This window comes from Phyllopteryx taeniolatus, chromosome 11 (genome assembly GCF_024500385.1).
Source record: "Phyllopteryx taeniolatus isolate TA_2022b chromosome 11, UOR_Ptae_1.2, whole genome shotgun sequence".
NCBI lineage: Eukaryota > Metazoa > Chordata > Actinopteri > Syngnathiformes > Syngnathidae > Phyllopteryx > Phyllopteryx taeniolatus.
The window spans coordinates 3,925,514-3,946,526 of record NC_084512.1 but is presented as its reverse complement, the minus strand read 5'-3'; the positions used below and the strand labels follow the sequence as shown (position 1 = coordinate 3,946,526).

The following is a 21,013-nucleotide window of genomic DNA, read 5'->3' as shown; positions in this document are numbered from 1 at the left end:
TTGCAAACACAAAGTAATGTTTTCCATGGAAAAACAAGCATCTGTCTGTACAATAGATGAAACTCTTACTAGTGGGTCATTCTATGAAAATGGCAGCTTTCCGAACAGCGATTTCAATTGTTTTGTATCCTTCTTTTAATAAATAAAAGGTTCATCAGCCGATTGTTCATGAATAAACAGTTATTGCATGTGCACCACTCCCCAACAAGTTGTTTCACCAATGCAGCAAAATCGACAGGGAGAATGAATGGGTCCTCATCATCAGCCTTAGTTCCTTCTTTATTTTCCGAGTCTTGGGCGACCCCACCGTGACTGCAAGGCTAAGTGGTCCGTTCCTGTAGGGCCTAATTCCCCCTTCAGTATACACCGTTGGTAATAATTCATCTTCAGAATCGATGTAATCGGATGACTCATTTGTTTGTTTGCTTTATTTTCAGCACGCGTTACGTCACAGTGATCATGTGGCCATATACTGCATCCAGAATGACTGCGACACAACCTAATAAGAAAAATTTAACTAAAAAGTGCCATAAAATCTAAATCGGTCAACGTACATTGATGATTTTGTTTCAGGGAAGAGTTTAAATTAACCATTTCACAGGATGACTAGTTAGTTTTTGACCAAGGAAACAGCAAAGTGTTACTTTAATGAATACATTTGTTATACATGTACAGTAACAATGTGATCAAAGCTGTTCTTTTCCAGGAGTTTTTTTGTGTTGAGGTAGAGATCACAATGTTTTCACCTTGGCAGAGGTTTGCGCTCCATTGAGTAGCCTACCTTTGTAGTTCTTTAATGGTAATGATGGAGAAAACATCCTCTGGTCATAAAGCTGTGGATAGAAATGCAACATATTCCGCCCACACAGCAGCTGCAGGCAGACATGAATCTCATCGAGACATCATCTTGTTACTGGTGTTCCTGTGGCAAAAAAACTGTTCTTTTACCTTTGCATTTCTATGATTGGCTTAACATTTCTATTACAGTAACAAAAGTAATTCTCATTTGTTCCTTCAATTTCGGAATAAATATATGAGCTGCATAGATTGCTCTCTAAAGAATACAGTAAAAGTATCAAAAAAATCACAAACAACACACAACACAAACAGCAAAAGATAATTTTTTTTAAATCTAAAGTCACTTTATTGGTTTCTACATACAACTTTGGATATAAGAGTTATAGCAATATCATATAAGAGGAAGTCAAAAATAATAATTTATGGTATATATTTATAAAATTACAGATTTACAGTCCTACTGATGATTTATTACACTAATACTATTGATAGTATACCATATTTATCTTCAATTCAATCACCAAAGAAAATGAGACACAAGGTTAAGAGGTTATACAGGAAGGGCATAATCATACTGCATTTGCTTCTTGCTTATTTCCAGACGTGTTGACTTTCACCAACGTCACGAGACAGCGAAAAGATTTTTTTCTTTTTCCAGAGTTAATTTTCAGATTTGGATCAATGCAGCTTCCTATGGGTGTTTGGCACTGCTGCTTCACAGAAACAGCGTTCGATTCCAGACTGCTCTTAAGCACTTAAGGGCTTTTCTGTGTGAAATGTATTTATTCTTCTCATACCTGTGTGGGTTTTCTCTGGGTGTTCTGGTTTCCCCCACAACTTCAATCATATAAGGTTAATTTCTAGTTAGTTACTTGACCAAAGTAGTGACACAACATATGGATTAAGTCCTTGGGCATTACTCAGGGACAGCTTACTGTAAACACAGAAAACATATTTCACTGTGCATTGTACATGTGACTAATACAAAGTACCATTACCTTTAATATTCTCCTTCAACAATACATCACACACAACACTATGTTTGGTTGTGTGTGTGTATTTTTGTAATCTGAGAGGTGTTCCTAAACATTTATAATACATGTGCAAAATGAAGATGAATTTCTTTTGTATTGCTTTTATATTATAGCATTTCATATTTGACTATAATACAGACATGTAATCCCTAAATTACAAAGAATACTTGATTGCAAACAATTGTCTTTCAGAACCAATGTACTCAGTATTAATTAGTTATAACCCCCTATAAAGTTAAAATTTATATACATTTTACAACGAAGGTTGTGGCGCTTTAACCAAAATATAAAGCATTTTAAAATACTGTGTAGCGGACATGAGCGCCACAACTTTGAGGCGCCACAGAGACTCGCGACCACTGGAGAAGCCCCACTCCTCCACGCTGCCCTGCTGTGAGACGGCAACTAGGACAGGGCCTGGTGTACATCAAGTGAACCTTAACCTAATTAGCAGCTTTCCGTCAAATCTTGATTCCTGTCTTCAAAAGACTCCTTCCCCGAACAAAAGATTGGAGGGACACTCCCTTTAAGCAGACTATGTGGTTAATATTCACCCATGCGCTCGGGCACCTCCGGGTGCCACCACGTGCCCGAACGAATGCCGTTTTTTGATCGAAGAAGGCAACCATGCGCCTCCGATCGTTTTCCCTAGCCACGATCAGTCGGCGGGGCCTCAACAAGCAGCTGCCGGCATCCCGGACGGATCCCGCACCCCTCTGAGGGCCAGAACTCGGCCCACCGCCAGGTCAACCGGCAGGGAAGTTATGAGCGCATCCCAAACGGGACAACAACTTTCCTTTCCTATTTATTTTTATTTTTGTGCATCTAGTTTTTCTTCAACTGAACCTTCTTCATTTCCACTTGAGGTCCGGAGGAAGACCAACCCAAAGACCAGCTGATCTGCGTCCGTGAGTCGACACTGCAATCCTTACTATGATGTACAACATCAGTGTGTAATAATTGATTCATACGAAATCCAAACTTTGCCTTCTCTCGCTCTGACTCAACGCATTAAACGCTCATACGCTCATTTCGTTTAGCCCAGCGACCACACACGATGACCTCTTTTCTTTCTTTCGTTTACCCTTAGAGTTATGTTCTTGTTGTAGTTGTGTGTTTCATTAAATATACCATCAAATTCCACTCATGGTCATATTTTGTGTGTTCTGAATTTAAGTAAACCTTTGTAACCTAGGACTCAAAATGTCGTAGACTACAGATTCTGAAATTGATTAAAAAGGTTTGTCGTCATTTCGCCTAAAATTAAACTTGAAAAATTTGACGTGATGCCCTTTTCGAGACATTAGTTTGATTTTTAACAATTAAATCAAAATTACGATAAACCGGAAGTAACGCAAACATCGCTCCTGGCTTATTACTTTATCGTAAAATAATTACAATTCTTATTTCATACATAATCGCTACAACTGCATGGCCAGTAGCTGTCACGATTTGGTGGAGTGATCATTTCGTGCTCAATTTGGGACAACAAAACTATGGTGCTGGAATAATCGATCCATTTTCTACCTCATTAGGGTCGCGAGTGAGAGGAGCACTATCCCAGTTGTTCTCCGGATGAGAGGTGGCATACAGCCAGGACTGTTTCCAATTTTTCTGTAGTCTGGCTAATGTATATAATATTTGTTTGCACATATTTAGTCCTGCTGATTGCACAAAACTGCAAATAAAAAAATAGCGTGAGGTGACGCAGCCAGTGCTCAAAACGAAACGCCAAAACGAAAGGGGGGCACGTGAGAGCCCACGGGCTCACGTTGCTGCCGTTCTTCTTCTAATTAGAGAAATAAGTAGTATTTATGAAAACTGTGATGGTAAATACGCTAAACTGCTGGAAACGCAACGTTTATTAATGGCCAATTATTATGTGTGTAAATAGAATGCTGATATACAGTATATACATTTTTTTTCTCCAGTTTTTGATGTCAGGATGCCATGCAACTTTGTTTGCCACATACATTTGTAAATATGGCTCTAGTGTCACATCACCGGGTCCAAATATTGCACATTTTGTTGTTGTGTTAGCTTGTTTTCTTCAGAAAGTGCATACAATGATATGAGCAACTCCATCTGCTGAGTCACATCTGACTAATCATGGTTACAATATCCCAAACACCAATTTAAAAATGAAAAAAATCCTTCATCACCAACAATTTTTAGTCATTATCTTCCGTATATTAAAAAATGTCAGCAGCAGTAAACCCTTTGATAGCACAATAGACTATTAAAATGGAGACTGGGCTACATGTCCTTCCTGTGACCTTCCTTGACAAACTGCATTTGGTCACAATTACTAACTTAAACCAAATTGGTTTGAAAATATTGACATCTAAAGGATATTATAAATATGTCTAATTACAGAAACCATATTTAGCAAATTATATTTGATGTGCCTTCTCTTTTCAATCTGGTGCCAATTCCATCACTTCTTTTTTTTTTTTTAAATACATTTTTACTGTCATCTATATCGTAATTTAGTTGGATTTGGGGGGGAAATATTTATACACAATGGTTTTTGGATACATTTCCTGACACTGAACTATAACAGAATTTCTGGTTTTACATCAAATATAAGAATTCAGCAAATGACCACCTTTCATACGCTTGATATTAAATACATCAATCCATCCATCCATTATCAGTTCCGTTTATCTTCACTCGGGTGAAAAATACTTCAAAAGATACATATTTTAGGTTAATATGTATTACAGCTGCTAAGCCCAAGTGCAAAATGTATGAAATGATACTTTTATACTGATTTCTATTCATCTAGTGTTGCTAGGCTGGCTGGAACCTCCCTCAACCGATCATCTGTCAAGCACAAGACGATTGCGATTGGGGCATTGACTGGAAATCAAGTCAGCTATGGGAACCGTTACCCTAACTATGGCATTTTAACGATTTTGTAACTCTTTGTGCTTTAATGCCAGCTGTATCAGCAGTATTGACGCTGAAAGCAATTCTTCTTATCATGGGTTGGATATCCTACTGTGTGGTAAAGCAGCAGTTCAATATATAGCTCTCTGTTTTTACAAAGATGCAGGCTCTTCAGTTTGGCAATTCAGACGTGGGTGTCTCACAATAACCCCCCCCAAAAGAAAAGTGATTTCAGTCTTTTGTGGTGGTTTACAGAAGTGCACAGCAGAAGCCTCCATTGATTGAATCAGAACTTCATGATCATTTAACCGTTCACTTGTGCATTGATCCACGTGTCCTTCCATCCATACATGTGCAAAAAACATTTGCTCTATCTCTCTTTCTCTCTCTCTCTCTCTCTCTCTCTCTCTCTCTCTCTCTGGATTGTGTGCAGCGTCTGATCCAGAGGCATGCGTGGTCAGGAGCCATCAAAGCTGGAAGACACAAGGGATAGAGTGTAATTACTGCATATGCATACATGTAATGTATGGGCTTTGAGGTTTTCATGCGTGTGGTCAGCAGAATGCAACGATCTTTACACTTGAGATCAAGATGGAGTCTGATTTATTCAGCCATTAGCAGCTGCTTCATCATTAAATATTAACCTTCCACCATCACTCACCAGTGGTCAGTGCATTAAAAAGGGGGTCACATCAGGGTGACCTCTCATAGTGACAAATAGGCAGGCACGCACACACACTCACACACACACGCACACACAGAGACTAAGGGTTGCACTCAGTAGAGTTTGTCGCCTGAAGATTTTAAGTTGCAAACCAAAATGAACTCTTAATTCATGGACAAGGGCGCTGACACATCAACCTGTGTTTGGTGTGTGAACAGACCACTACCACAAGTCTCTAAATGGCTGAATAAAATAATAATACAATTTTATCTGCTAAAGAGTAAATTTACGTTAATATGTACAAGTATAACAGTTTACTTGACATTTCTCATAAACCTGTGTGGTACATGTTAAAGGTCAGCATTAACCCACACCCCCAAATGCGATGTATCCCCGCATATTAAAGAATTTTTTGGGGTTAAAAAAAGATAAATATATATATTTTAAAAATTTCCAATCCAATTGTAATGGCTTTCATTTTTCCACTGATTTTTTCTGTTTTTGGTCCAGTCCGATCCCTGACCCCTGTGAATAGTGGGGCTCCACTGGACCACACAAAGGTTAATTGACTCAAATCATGGATGGATGGATGGAAAGGATGGATCAATGTAAACATTGTTATAAATAGAACAGACTTGATTGGGAAAGCTTTGTATTTCAAAATACTATGCTATGGGAAACATGCAGTATATGATGCAAAGTTAAATGCCTGTAACTTATGTCTTGAAAACCATACAATTTGTGGCTTTTTTAATGTGTGCAAGAGGCTCACCTGTCCCAAAGCTTCACACTCCCGCAGGAGTTGGTGCAGCAGCCAGCAGATATCAGAACTGCGAAGGGAAAAAAAATAAAAAATGGAGATGATCAATGACATCATTGATGACACTATTATTCATGAGTCAGAGCCAACTGCACAAGTATTTGCATAAATATTAACCACTGGAGTATGGCTACAAATAATTACTTTTAATGACTACGGATGCAACCTATTGACAGACGCGCTACACAAAGACAGAAAAACAAGTGTAGCTCCAGTTGTTCATATGAAACACTTTCTTTTTCTGTCTGTCCCCCTTGATTCCTGTCACAGTCGGACAGCCACTGGCAGCAGTTTCTCTCCCCGTCATCCTTTCCTGTCTTTTCCTTTGGTGACAGTCCCATAGATGTGTCAGTCTGTCTCAATCGTTTTTTTCTTTTTTTTTATTAAACTCACTCAGATGCATTTAATTTGGAACAATTTTGCTGTAAGTCAGCGCACTCGACTGTCAACCTCCTGACGTTTGCAGAGGACAACACAGTCATCGGCATCACCAAAGACGGTGATGAGTGTGCGTATCGACAGGAAGTGGAGCAGCTGGAGCTGTCGTGCGTCCGACACAACCTGGAGCTGAACACGTCTGTAGGCGCTATCGAACAATGCAAACTAAAACTAGCAGATATTCCAACAGCTTCTTCCCTCTTCCCATTGACTTCTTAGACAATTAACTTACAATTCCATTGTAACATGCTGTCAATTTGCTTGAGATTGTAGTCAAATCTCTGTCACTTTGAACTGCATCAATTTCTTGAAGACTCTGCGCCCTTTGCACAATGGTCATTGCACCAGACTATTGTTCTATTAGTCATTTCAAACTGCTCTAAATTGCCAAAGGAGTCTGCATCATTTGCACAATTGTCCAAAAAAAAAATAATTATCGGCATTACCATATTACTGATAACCTTTTATCGGTCAGTGACTGTTTTTTTATGTCTCAAAAGTATTCACTGTGTCTGTTGTCGTACTAGAGCGGCTCCAACTACCGGAGACAAATTCCTTGTGTGTTTTTCACATACTTGGCAAATAAAGATGAGATTCTGATGTTCTGATTCTGATGAAAAGTTAGCAATGTTGAAATGATTTTTAGCGACCAACAAATTTAAGTAGTGTTGTAGGGGCATGAAACAGAACACTAAACAAAAACTGACCGCTTTATTATTCGTGCAAAACTTTGGTCCTATACTGCAGCGGTTCTCAAAGTGTGGTAAAAGTACCACTAGTGGTGCGCTAGCTCCTACTAGTGCATAGGTGTCAAACTCAAGGCCCGGGGCCAGACCCAGCCCGCCACATCATTTTATGTGGCCCGCAAAAGCAAATCATGAGTGTCATCCCATGATTCTTGCTAAAATCTGTACCAAATTTTCAAATTGCCATATGTAAGGAACAATAATGTTGAGATATTGCATTTTTTTTTTTACCAAATCCCATTTTACAGTCACTTAAACATTAGTTGAACAAACTATTATCATTTTCTTCTGATTTCAAAACTAGAAAGACCTCAATTTGTTGTGTGTGTATATGTATATATATATGTAATAATACAGTATGATTAGGTAATTGAACTTAAATAGTTTCCCAGTGATAACGGCCTTCTGAAGGAAATCATAATTACAATGTCTCCCATGGCAAAAATGAGTTGGACACCCCACTAGTGGTACTTGAAAGTCCCCCTGAATGAAATATTCAAACTGTGCATCATGTTACAGTGGCTTAAACTTTTTTTTGAATCCAGTGTACCACATTTTTAAGTACAGTTCAGTTGTATTTAACTTTTAAGTACAATAACTTTGTTTTCTTTTTGAACCGTTTGTTTTTGTTTTATTAGGTATACTATAATTTTTTTATTAAACTTTTATGTGCAGTAAATTTTCATTGAATCAATATTTAAGTATAGTTATTTTCATACATTTATGCCTGGAATTGATGTTCAAACTGCATACTGTTAGAATGGTTTACAATAATAAAAAATATTTTTAGGAATAAAACCTCTGCCTAATTTTTGATGAACACCTGAGCCTACTATGCTACAGTATGTCCATATTAGTCATTACAGTGGTACTTGGAGTGCTAAGAATTATTTTAGGTGGTCTTGGTGTGAAAGGTTTGAGAAGCACTGCTATACTGTATTTTTAAATAATTTCTTTGCAGAGAGGTACAAATAACTATTATTGTAGTTTCAGTTTTGTGCTGGGAAAGATTTCCCCCTTCATGTAGCAAAATAGGGTAACTAACCACAAATAAACACTTCTCAGAATGATGCCGTGCCGGTTGGGTGTGTAAATTGTGTCTTTTTGAACCACACAGTAACTAAATGTTACGTTAGTTACTACTGTAGTTTGTTAGTTCTATTAACAATGCTAGTTGCTAAATCTGGCTTTCTGACTGTTATCTTAGTCAAATTTTGTTGATGTATTTTTAAATCCAAGGCATTTTTCGCAAATTTCAAAACTTCAAATGGATGTCACAGGGAACAAAACCTTAACATCTTTTCTTTTGCTCATTTCAGAACTTGAAGGAAAACTGAGGTATTATTAGACTGTCTGTTCATCTAAATGCAGTTGTGAACTCAACCATGTGACAAGCTTCATGGGCATCACGAGCCACCTATACGCATTTCATCTGCTCAGTGTTCCTGTCACAAAGCAGAGGAGAACTTGCCCGTGCGTCTGTGAGAACAGCATTCCTATTATGAAATGACATATACAGAGATTTCCTTGGATCATTCTGTGCAGCTCCAAACAGCTCTTCTCTCCTCTTCCTAAACTCAATATGCCCTCATACATACAGTGACCTGCTTGTACCTCTAGCAGCATACCAGAAGCCCAGGCTATCAGACACACACACAGACTTACACACAAACACACGCAGACTCACTGAAAGACAAGCCTATGGGCTGATTCACAGCTGTGTCCTCTGGTTCACTTCACTCACTTTGCATGTCAGCGAGTATGATGGACAAGGGTGGAGGGATGAAGGAAGAGAGTGCCTCTGTCAGTGTACAGTTTGTGAATCTATTTTCGAGCTTTCTGCATTTTTATTTCCTGGATGAGGACACGGAGAAAAGAACAGACACAAAATCTTGAATTCGAAAAGGGCTATTTTCCATCAAAGAGCGCGCACTCAAAACACGCACACACATACACGTACACGGATATCAACACTGGCTTTGATACATGAACACCAAAGAGACAGAACAGTGGCTTTACTAAATGGCATCAAATATCCTTTATACTGCACACATAAAACCACACACCATGTTCATGTGTATCTATTATATACTGTATAAATGGGCTTTAAGCATACACCTGGGCACTTTTGTTTCTTTTGAGTTTCTGTGCACACGCCGCTACAACTCTAAATATGTGCATTCTGTCAGGCTATAATGGTTGTAGTGTATTAACATATTCATTTTACAAGGTGTCCCTTTGTTGAAATGTAAGGACAAAAAGGGGGCATCAAAGCTGACTGGAGATAAATGACCAGGGAAGCAGCTGTTGGCCTAGTTAGCAGGGCGGTACTTAACACAGGACATCTGATTATACACACACATACACACACACAGAATGATATTACAAACGCAAGCCCACAAAAAACCTCGCAAACAAAGCTCAATGTAATAAGACAAACTGCCAATTCAACTATGACATTTGCTACTCTCATGGGCAACGTTATAATCGTCTGGATATTGATGTTCATATGAGTTTTACCTGGCCCACCTTTATTTCCGTACCCCTTATTTTCCTGTAATCCCACCATGTTATTATCCAGCAAGCACCCAGGTCAATGGTGTATGATGCTGCTGCTAAATATTAATAAACTCCACCAACTTATTGGCCCATTCTGTAGCAAAATGTTTCTGTGTAAACCCTTTGAATCCGATAGAGAAACAAGTTACATGTGGCCTAATTGAAATGCTGCATTTTGATTATGGTTGGCCTAATTAATGCTGGTGACAAGTATTGTTACTGTTAGGAAACATGTTCTACCCAAAGAAGATGACGGGCAAATGAGCAACAATGTAAAACAAAAAAGGAAATATCCAGAAGCAAATTAAATCTTCATGTTTTAAGACCTGTGAGAAGATTACACTGATAAATGTGTACACCCCTTACTCCCAGCATGTTAGGTTAATTGAGGACTTAATATTGTCCATAGGTGTGAATGTGAGTGTGAAAGATTGTTTGACTGTATGGGCACCCTGTGATTGGTTGTCAACCAGTCCAAGGTATACATTGCCTCTTTCCCAATGTCAGCTAAGATCGGCTCCAGCTCAACCGCGACCCTAGTGAGGACAAGCAGAATAAAAGATGGATTTTTATTTATTTTTTTTAATTTATGAACCGAAATGATTCAAATTTAAAGAAATGCCCAATTAATACTTTTACAAATGACGATAGCAAATACTCCCTCCTCTGCTGAGGGCAAATTTATTGATGTGAGACCAGAGAACTTTGGAAACATGTCAAAATGGCCCAAACTGTCCAGAACACAAGAGAAGAAGAAAAAAAGAGGGAAAATGGGAGAAAGAGAGGTCAAGTTGTTCCTACTTTTGGTTTGTCACGTTAGATGGCACCATATAAGATCTCGCCTAGGGTGCCACATTGGCAGTGTTTGGGAAGTGAAGCAACACTCCAAGAACCAGTCCCCTTTTCATTATTGGGACTGAACAGACTGAGTGTGTGTGTGTGTGTGTGTGTCTATGAAGGTGATGCTGAAACAACTGCTTGCAAGCTGATTGCTGCTGCCGCTGCTGCTGACTCCCCTGGGCTACAACTAACCCTGCCTGCTACTGCAAAATTTGAGACCCGAACGCACTTCAGCAATTTCAATGACAACATTTTGTCTTTATGCACCACTGTTCTTTCTCTCTCGCCTTCACTCTGCACTTATCTTCTCTGCACATGTGCTAATGAAGAACGAAGATGCTGTCATGTTCCTGTTTCCCCACCTGGCTGTTCTGGTGTCTTGTTTATCTTTCCTTAGTGTTCTTGGCGATCTTCGGTGGGCGCAGTTTCCTTAGATGCACCGGCTGTCTGTTACAATCAGCGGGCGATTTAGGCACTGCAAAAGCAGAAGGACGGCGCCGGATTATTGTTAATTGCTTACTTCCGCTGCCTAGCACCTGTCCTGCAGTGTATCTGTTTTTTGGTTTTTTTTGTATTATGTTAGTTTGCATATTGTACTTTACATGTGTTTGACGTCTGCAATCTTCAGTAACTTTGTATTTCTAATCTTGTGTATGGAAAATATGTAAGTGTCGTTCTTTCACTGTGGCTCGTCCACCACTTTGGTTTAGTTTTTATATTCAGCATTAATGTATTCCCTTGTCCATCTTTTGTCATTCCTTGTCATTGGCTTATTTATTATTGTATGATAATTTTATAATAGTTACTTTCTCCTTTTATTCATTAAATCCTTTTTTTAGCGTATATCATTTTGTGTCTGTCTTTTGGTGTCCAAGATTTAGCGGTAAGCCATCTTAACAGTTGCTTTTAAAGAAGATGACAGCTGGTTCAATTCAGGATGCACCAAGCTGCATCCTGGACAGTTCTCGACTTCAACTCAAGGGTAAAGAAATAATGGTGGTGTGTGTTCTATATGGAGACGGCTGCATTGCTTATCTATCTCTCTCTCTCTCTCTCTCTCTCTCTCTCTCTCTCTCTCACTGATCACTCACTGCTCTCATCTCCTACTTGCAATTGATTGTACATTCCCAAAAATACAACATCAAACCGGTAACATTTCATGTAATGTTACCCGCTCGCACCCGACCCCAAGCTACACTTTGTGGTGGCTTGCAGGTGAGTGGGACACAGCGGTCAAACTAAAACAAAACAAAAAGTTATAGAGAAAAAGGGGGGGAAAAAAATGATATCATAATACAATGGGAAACGCTGTACTATTACAAGGCCGTAGACGCAGAATGGCAGCCACACTTCCGTCAGACTACAACAGGGAATCTGTGGCTATACAAGTAGCTTACCACCACTAAGGTGAAACTGTGGAGTGAATGAGTAATGTGTGTACAGTATTTGTAAAGCATCATTGAGTGCAGAGAGGACCAGCTCTACACCCTCGGCAGGGTCCTCGCGGGTGCCTGGGAGTACGCCCAACCATTCTATATGTGTTTTGTGGAGACACACAACACTTGGAGAAGGCGTTCGAACGTGTCCCTCGTGGAAGTCCTGGGGGGGGGGGGGGGGGGGGGGGGGGGTGCTATTGGAATATGGGGTACCGAACTGCCTGATACGGGCTCTTCGGTCCCTGTACGACCAGTGTCAGAGTTTGGTCCGCATTGCTGGCAGTAAGTCGGACTCGTTTCCGGTGTGGGTTGGACTCTGCTGCCCTTTGTCACCGATTCTGATCATAACTTTTATAGACAGAATTTCTAGGCGCAGAGGCGTAGAGGGGGTCCGGTTTGTTGGCCTCAGTATTGCATCTTTGCTTTATGGAGATGATGTGGTTCTGTTGGCTTCATCAAGCCGTGATCTCCAACTCTCACTGGAGCAGTTCGCAGCTGAGTGTGAAGTGGCTGGGATGAGAATCAGCACCTCCAAAATCTGAGACCATGGTCCTCAGTCAGAAAAGGGTGGAGTACCCACTCCAGGTCGGGGATGAGATCCTGCCCCAAGGGGAGGAGTTCAAGTATCTTGGGATTTACGCGTGAGGGAAGAATGGAACGGCGGCTCGGTGCAGCGTCTGCAATGATGCAGAGTTTGTATCAGTCCGTTGTGGTGAACAAGGAGCTAAGCCAAAAGGCGACGCTCTCAATTTACCGGTCAATCTACGTTCCTACCCTCATCTATGGCCACGAGCTGTGGGTCGTGACCGAAAGAACAAGATGAGTTTCCTCCGCAGGGTGCCGGGCTCTCCTTTAGAGATAGGGTGAGAAGCTCGGTCATCTGAGAGGGGCACAGAGTGGAGCCACTGCTCCTCCGCATTGAGAGGAGACAGACAAGGTGGCTCGGTCATTTGATTAGGATCCTGATCCGGGCACATTCCATCAGGAGGAGACCCCAGGGCGACTCAGGACACGCTGGAGAGACTATGTCTCCCGGCTGGCCTGAGAACGCCTCGGGATCCCCTCGGAAGAGCTGGAGGAACTGGATGGGGAGAGGGAAGTCTTGGCTTCCCTGCTAAGCTACTGCCTCCGGGACCCGACCTCGGATAAACGGAAGAAAATGGATGGATGGATGGATGGATGGATCTTTGAGTGCCTTGAAAAGCAGATTTTCAAAGAGTAGAAGTACCACACAAACCCAACCATAACATTCTCAGATCAGAATCTGATGTCTTTCTCCAGCAACTTGGCATATATGCACTGGGCAATAAGTATTTCCATCCATCCATCCATCCATTTTCTGAGTCGCTTCTCCTCACTAGGGTCGCGGGCGTGCTGGAGCCTATCCCAGCTATCATCAGCCAGGGTACACACTGAACTGGTTGCCAGCCAATCGTAGGGCACAGACAAATAAACAACCATTCGCACTCACATTCACACCTACGGGCAATTTAGAGTTGTCAATTAACCTACCATGCATGTTTTTGGGATGTGGGAGGAAACCGGAGTGCCCGGAGAAAACCCACGCAGGCACGGGGAGAACATGCAAACTCCACACAGGCAGGGCCGGGAATTGAACCCCGGTCCTCAGAACTGTGAGGCAGAGGCTCTAACCAGTCGCCCACCGTGGCAATAAGTATTTGTCTAAAAAAAAGACAGGTTGCGTAGATGTTTGAAAAAAAAATAAAAAATCTGATTTCATTCTGTGTCATGAACAGACACAAATGATCAATCGATCCCATTAAACCGTTTATAGTAAGTGTAAGATCACAAGCTCTGCAGCAATCCTCATCTGAGTGAGGATTTGTTTTTTTCTCATTTATTTTTTTAGAAATGCCACCCATACACACTGTTTATCTTTATTTGTATTTGTTCATGCACAGTATGTTCTTCTAGTTTCTGTTGAAGAAATGCACGATAGAATTCTGGTCTTTCTAATATTTGTCTCACTTAACGAAATTTTTTTATTGTATTCATTTTACCACATATGACAGTTCATAAGATGACAAGCAATTCTATACCACTGGAAGATTGTTTGTATTTGAACCATCGTTTGAATAGTCGGACAACAATTTACATGCAATGTCTCACAGTTTAGATGTTTTTTCCAAGTAGAAAAAGTAGAGTTAGAGTAGTATTGAGCACGTTAGAAAACCTTACTGGCTATGTGTACGCTGTTCCTGTAGAATGACCTCATAATTATGTAAATCATCCATTGTTTCAAAACTGCTAACATAGCTGAATTTGTGATGGTCACGTCTGCTCGTGTATGTGCCTTCTGCATAAACTACTGTTGGTAATTAGATTACTGTATGGAGGACAAAGTGTAATGAGTCTGAGCTCACAGTTTTGTTTAAAACATGAAATTGACCAAATGGCCCCCATGTACCACAGTAGATGTATTTCCTGCTGACAAATAAGCATGACTGCATACTCATAAGGATGTGATAATGGTTTATGAGTCATTACCTAATGTTGCAAGGACAGTTTGATACTTATAATACAGGATTGGCAAGGAAAATAGTCAGCAGATCTTAGTTTTTGGTTGAATTGAATACCATGAAAGCCTTTGCTACTCCAAATCTGTATCTCCAAATAAATCAATAAAGATGGTGAATTTAACATTCTTGGCACATTTTTATTCATTCACTAATGTGCTTTGCCTTTGTGTGACACGTATTCATTCACAATCAGTGAATGAACAATAGAACAGCTAATGAAATAGAAAGAAGCTGCAAGTGTCCCTGTCTTCGCTGCTCAGTACGATATGGCAAAGTCAATAACTTTGACAATAATGATACGAAGAGCGGAATCTTCACTGCAAAGTGAGCTGTCAAACCGAGCAGGAATCCCTCCCCCTTCATTCCTCTTGTTAAAAATGTATCACTTGTTATGGCTGATTATGGTTTGTATAGACTAACCTGTCACAATGCTCAATCACTTGCACAATCTAGTGATATAGAATATAAGAGCTGTCAAATATTCTGCATAATGTTCAATTTTTATTGAAACTGTCAGAGAGTTATTAATTTAACAATGTTTATCATTGTGGTTGTAGTTTGCATTGATGTAAAACTGTATTGCATCATAATGAGAGCTATTCCAAATCTTTTTGTCCCTACCATGCATTACAACCTGGTAAACAAAATATTATACACAGCTCTCATTCTGATACAACACAGTTCGATATCATGACAAACTACAACTACAATAATAATGATAGACTGCAGCTGATGTAATACTTCACTAATCGCATCAATGGTCAAATGTTGTGGCTGGCCTCTTTTAACTATAATATATTCACCTCGGTGTTGGAAATGTGTGAGACCAGATTTTATATATTTCAACAGCATAAATTGGTCTAAGACCTTTTCATGTTGATCACATTGCATATTAGGTTGCATCTGAACCCATCCATTTGGTGTCGCTATAAGGTGCTGAATGGTCAACAGAATGTTGATGTTCTTTATCAGGCTCATAAGAAAATTATATGACCTGATACTTGTCTGAGATCTATTATATGGGATCATGAAACAGGTTATCAGCTATTTTTTAGTCCCCATAAATGTCCAAGATATTTCAATAAAATGAGATGAAATAGCTTTTACAGCTTTAGTATTGGTAATCTATAAAATAATGGTTGTAATTAACCTCAGTATTTCCCATCAAATATCCCATTGTTTACAATATTATACTATAATAGTAATAATAATAACAATAATAATAATAATATAACTATACATTACGTTGTTTGACAGAGAGAACATTCATCAGTTTAGGACCATCTAGCTGTTCAGTGTTGAGGGGAAAATCTTCTTCAGCGTTGTTGCCAGGTATCTGACAGACTAGCTCCTGAGGAATTCCTACATTGATACCTCTGTCCAGAAAGGAGCGATCACAAAAGTACCGCAGTGTCTTGAGCACACAGGAGTGGTCACCCAGCTGATCAGAGAAGCCCAGGAGAGCAAAGGGGACCTGTCTGTACTGTGCTGTAGCCTATAGGTCCATGCCCCACAAGATGGTCGAAGAGGACCTCATCCTGGAGTACTATACCAGCTTCAGCCTGATACTCTCCTCTGGGTCAACAACATCAGAATGGTACAAGCCTGAAAAAGGGATCATCATCGGATGCAACATCTCGGTTATCCTTGTTTCCCTAGCCATGAACATGCTGTGAATTCTGTTGAGGTTCAGTGCACAAGACCCCCATTAAGTCCAGCGTCTGACAGCCGCCCGTCTGGGCTTTCAGGGGTGACCAAACGGTGAAACCTACATCTGTCCCAGAGTGCAGGTGGATCCCGAATGGTCTCGAGAAGCTGATAACCTGGACTTGCATACACTACATGCCGGCAAAGTCTAAATGACTTGTGTTGAAGAAAGGGAAAGTCATGGATAAGTTCCGCTTCACACTTGGGAGCACCCGGATACCATCAATCACTGAGAACCTGTGAAGATCTTTGGAACAGTGGTAGGCACAATGCCCGTTTGGGGCGCTGTCAATTTTAATCTTACATAGACAACTACATTTTCCAACAACTTAAAGTTATCCCATAGACATCTGTTTTTAGTATTTCTTTGGCTCCCGAACAACATTCGAGGGTAGGAAAATAAGTTTAAGCACGTTTCCTAGAAAATTTATAGGGCTGAAACAAACTTCCAACGGTATATACTGTATGTTTGTGAGTCCTAATTTGGTACTGAGAAATATGCATGCAACTTATTTCAACAACCCAAGGATTCGCAATGCTAGCATTCAAGATGACACTTAAATGGGTGAACTCCTCAGAAACACATTCTCAATTATTGTCCTTTTTTTGTCTTTTTCGTTCATCTTTACATACATTACCTGACTTACTTACACGAGCTAAGACTTGTTAAACATTAGGGAGTCTACGCCGAACCTTCTTTCGCCAACTTCCTTAAATTCCATCCATCCATCCATCCATTTCTACCGCTTATCCGAGGTCGGGTCGCGGGGGCAGTAGCTTTAGCAGGGACGCCCAGACTTCCCTCTCCCCACCCACTTCATCCAGCTCTTCCGGGGGGATCCCAAGGCGTTCCCAGGCCAGCCGAAGGATGTAGTCTCTCCAGCGTGTCCTGGGTCGTCCCCGTGGTCTCCTCCCGGTGGGAGGTGCCCGGAACACCTCACCAGGGAGGCGTCCGGGAGGCATCAGAATCAGATGCCCCAGCCACCTCATCTGGCTCCTCTCGATGTGAAGGAGCAGCGGCTCTACTCTGAGATCCTCTCGGATGACCGAGCTTCTCACCCTATCTCTAAGGGAGAGCCCGGACACCATGCGGAGGAAACTCATTTCGGCCGCTTGTATCCTGGATCTTGTTCTTTCGGTCACGACCCACAGCTCGTGACCATAGGTGAGGGTAGGAACGTAGATCGACCGGTAAATCGAGAGCTTCGTCTTTCGGCTTAGCTCCTTCCAACATTATAAGATTGATTCAACTAGGAATAATCTAGGATAGAAAAACGTTTGATCATGCTGTCAGCATGTACAGTGTATACAGTGTGTGCTCTTGCTGATCTTCACTATTCACATTTGTTTTAGCAGCGAACTTGGAACGTGCCATTTTCGGGGCAATCTTGGCTCCTACAGCTGGCAAAGTATTCAAATGTGAACTCCTCCAAAAACCTTAAAAGTTGCATTGGCAGCAGTTAACTGAGTGACTCAGGCTGTGTAGTGAAGCTATTCTCCTCCGTTGCTAGTTCAGGTGAGTGGGGCTGTCTTCATGTCAGTGTGTCAGCCAGAACACCACACGAGACTCAGGGGAAGGATAGTAATACATTCACTGAGGCAGATGTGAGTTTTTCTTCTTTTACGCCATTTCTTTGATTACAGTACCTCCCTGTTCATTCGTGTGTGTGTGTGTGTGTGTGTGTGTGTGTGTGTGTGTGTACATCTCAGACCATATTCTGGTATTATTTGAGGTTGCACTTGCTGGTAAAACAGTTAAACCTGCCGCTGCAGCGCTGCACTGTTGTGTTTTTAACCAATCCATCACTGCCCATTTCTCAACTATTTTTAATCGTAACTGTGTCATTCCCTAGTCTGTGTCTAATAAAGAGGAGATTTTTTCATGGTATCACTCCACTGGCCTCTCTGTCTTGGACATATTAGCTCAATTGAAAACCAAACTGACTAAAGCTCAATCTGAAGCCTGGTTAAAAGTCACGACTAAAGCTTTTAAACACAAGTGTGGCAGAACTGAGCACAAATAAAAGAAAGAAAAACGGCAGGTGTCTTTCCATATATTAAGGGGTTGCTGGCATTATTATCAGACAAATGTAAAGGAAACCAAAACCAAACCTCTGTCAGACATTATCCTTTTAAACCACCACACACCTTTTTAAAACATTTAACTCCGTCCTGAATGCCTAGTAGTCTGTTTGTCTGGGGGCCTTCCCCTCTCTTTTCGCATGAGATCCTTAACTTTTTTTGTAAATAAGTTGCATTCTAAATGGGCTGCCACCTTCTTCGTAAAATCCTTCATTCCCTGTCACCTGCCTTGCTGCTTTTCACCAGTTTGAGCCTGTGACTATCCAAAAGATTGTGGGTCACTTCAAGCCTTCAGCTTCTGTTCCGCCGTACTTATTTAAAGAGGGTTTACAAGCTGTAGAACCATCTGTTCTTCGTATTGTCAATAGCTGTCTGTTTTAAGGTGTGGTCCCAAACTGCTGTTATTATACACATGTTATAGCTGCTAATTTCAGCTAAGTCTCTGCGCCCTTTGCACAATGGTCATTGCACCGGACTACTGCTATATTCGTCATTCAAACTGCTCTAAGTGCATCTTTTTGCACAATTGTCAAAAAAATAATAATAATGATAATGATAGATAAAATTGTACCGGCATTACCAGATTACTAGCAACCTTTTATTGCTCAGTGACTGTTTTTCTCAATGTCTTTATGTCTCAGAAGTATTCTCTGCCAATTGACTGTCTGTTGTTGTACTAGAGCGGCTCCAACTACCAGAGACAAATTCCTTGTGTTTTGTGACATACTTGGCAAAATAAAGATGATTCTGATTTATGCGAACAATACCCAAAATGTTGTGTCTCTAAAAGAAGAGTAATGAATACTCTCTCACCCTATTGCTCAAATGTCTTAATATAATAATATAAAGGACTGGCTGGCTCAGAATTTTTTAATTTGGAATGACAATAAGACAGAGGGATGGTTTTTAGTGGCACCGCTAGGAAACATCAGGATAGATCTGGGTTCATCGGCCACTCCCAAGCCGACCATCTGAAATGTAGGTTTGAAGTTGGATGCTCATCTGAAATTTGACAGCCGAATGAGGGGAGTTGTCAACTCTTGCTTTTAGGCGGATGGCCAAAGTCAAGACAAAGCTTTCAAGGCAGCAACACTTTGAAGCAGTATTCCATGCCTTTGTCACTACGTGGCTGTACTACTCTACTATTGTACTATGGAATCAATGTGGGGGGTAGCGCATCTTCCACTTCCGCCAATACAAATTGCCGCTGCACATCATTTAAGTGCCAAATGTAAATTTGAGCACATTTCCCCCATTTTAGCCTTATTTCACTGGTTACCAGTGTACTGCAGGAATAATTTTAACATTATTTGATCAACTTTTAAATCATTAACTCATTCAGTGCCATTGACGAATTAACTCATCAAGTAGAATTAATACATTCCTTACCATTGACGAGTTTTCTCGTCCAATACATTTTTTCACGGGATTGGCCGGAGAAGAGTCCTGACATAAGTACTCTGTAATTTTCAAGCTGGTTTCATGTTTTCTACCGAAAACCGCCAGCAGAAGGCAGTGATGCACCATTTTAGATTTCATAAACATACCTCTCAACCTTGATTGTATGCACACAGCAGCGTTTGCATGCCAAAAATGGTGGTACGTACAGGTTGGAAGTCGGACGAACTAAAGCATTTTTACACTTGCAGAGATAAAGTATATGTATAGTATTTGCAGAGTATGTATTGTAGCAGTTAGCATAATTGTGTGTTTGTGTCAGAAATGTATATAACTGAGATCTTGTATGACGAGGACCATGTCAACTGCCAGGAAACACGAAGCATCATGACTGACGGAAATTCCCGTGAGTTTGTGTCACTCACAGCGCATTATATAGCTAAATACATGATTATTTTGCAATCCAAATGTCATGTACTGCCCTGCATTACCGTTTTGGGAGCCTGGATGGCGCTTTGCGCCCACTCGCCTTCTCTCTCTCCCCTGCCCTCTCTCTTTCAGCACCTTCCTCAAGCCGCACACCTGTCTCCAATCAGCCCTCGTCACCACCTACATATAAGCCAGCCTGTTCCCGGAAATCCTCGCCAAAGTATTGCAGTTGCTTCCAGCGGTACCATGGCCCATTTACCTCACGTGCGCCACTCTGTTCCTTGTTCCCTTTTTGACTCCTGTGTCTCTCCTTGTTCTCAGTGTTTTCCCCTGTGTTCGGGATCCACGTCATTCCTGCTGTCTGTCCTCACCACTGCCTGACACCTAGTACCACCTCTATTACCTTTCCTAAATAAACTCTTCATCATAATCTATCTGCCTCCGCCTGCTATTGGGTCCAGCTCTTCTCCATACGTGACACAAAAGCCATTCCTAAATGTTGTTTTAGCTGGAAACTACAATGAAAACACTTTCAGATGTCTGAGGTGTGACAAAAAGCAATAAATAAATAAATAAACACAAGCATCGAATTTACTGTTGCATAAATGCTGCTTTTCACAAAAAGCTAAT

At 40.8% G+C, this 21,013-nt stretch overlaps 1 protein-coding gene across 2 annotated transcripts in view; it reads right to left on the bottom strand.

Moving 5' to 3' along the window:
- Window positions 1–689: 689 nt before the first annotated feature.
- The window catches only part of LOC133486115 (coiled-coil domain-containing protein 85A-like), a 36,690-nt gene continuing 16,366 nt past the window's right edge, over window positions 690–21,013 (bottom strand). For both annotated transcript variants that reach the window (XR_009790924.1, XM_061790786.1), the window contains 2 exons: window positions 6,161–6,218; window positions 690–5,197 (listed from right to left, as the gene is read on the bottom strand). Coding sequence is in view for 1 of the 2 variants with exons in the window: in XM_061790786.1 (XP_061646770.1) it covers window positions 5,182–5,197; window positions 6,161–6,218 (74 nt within the window). In the remaining variant the exon portion in view is untranslated. The remainder of the gene's footprint in view (window positions 5,198–6,160; window positions 6,219–21,013) is intronic.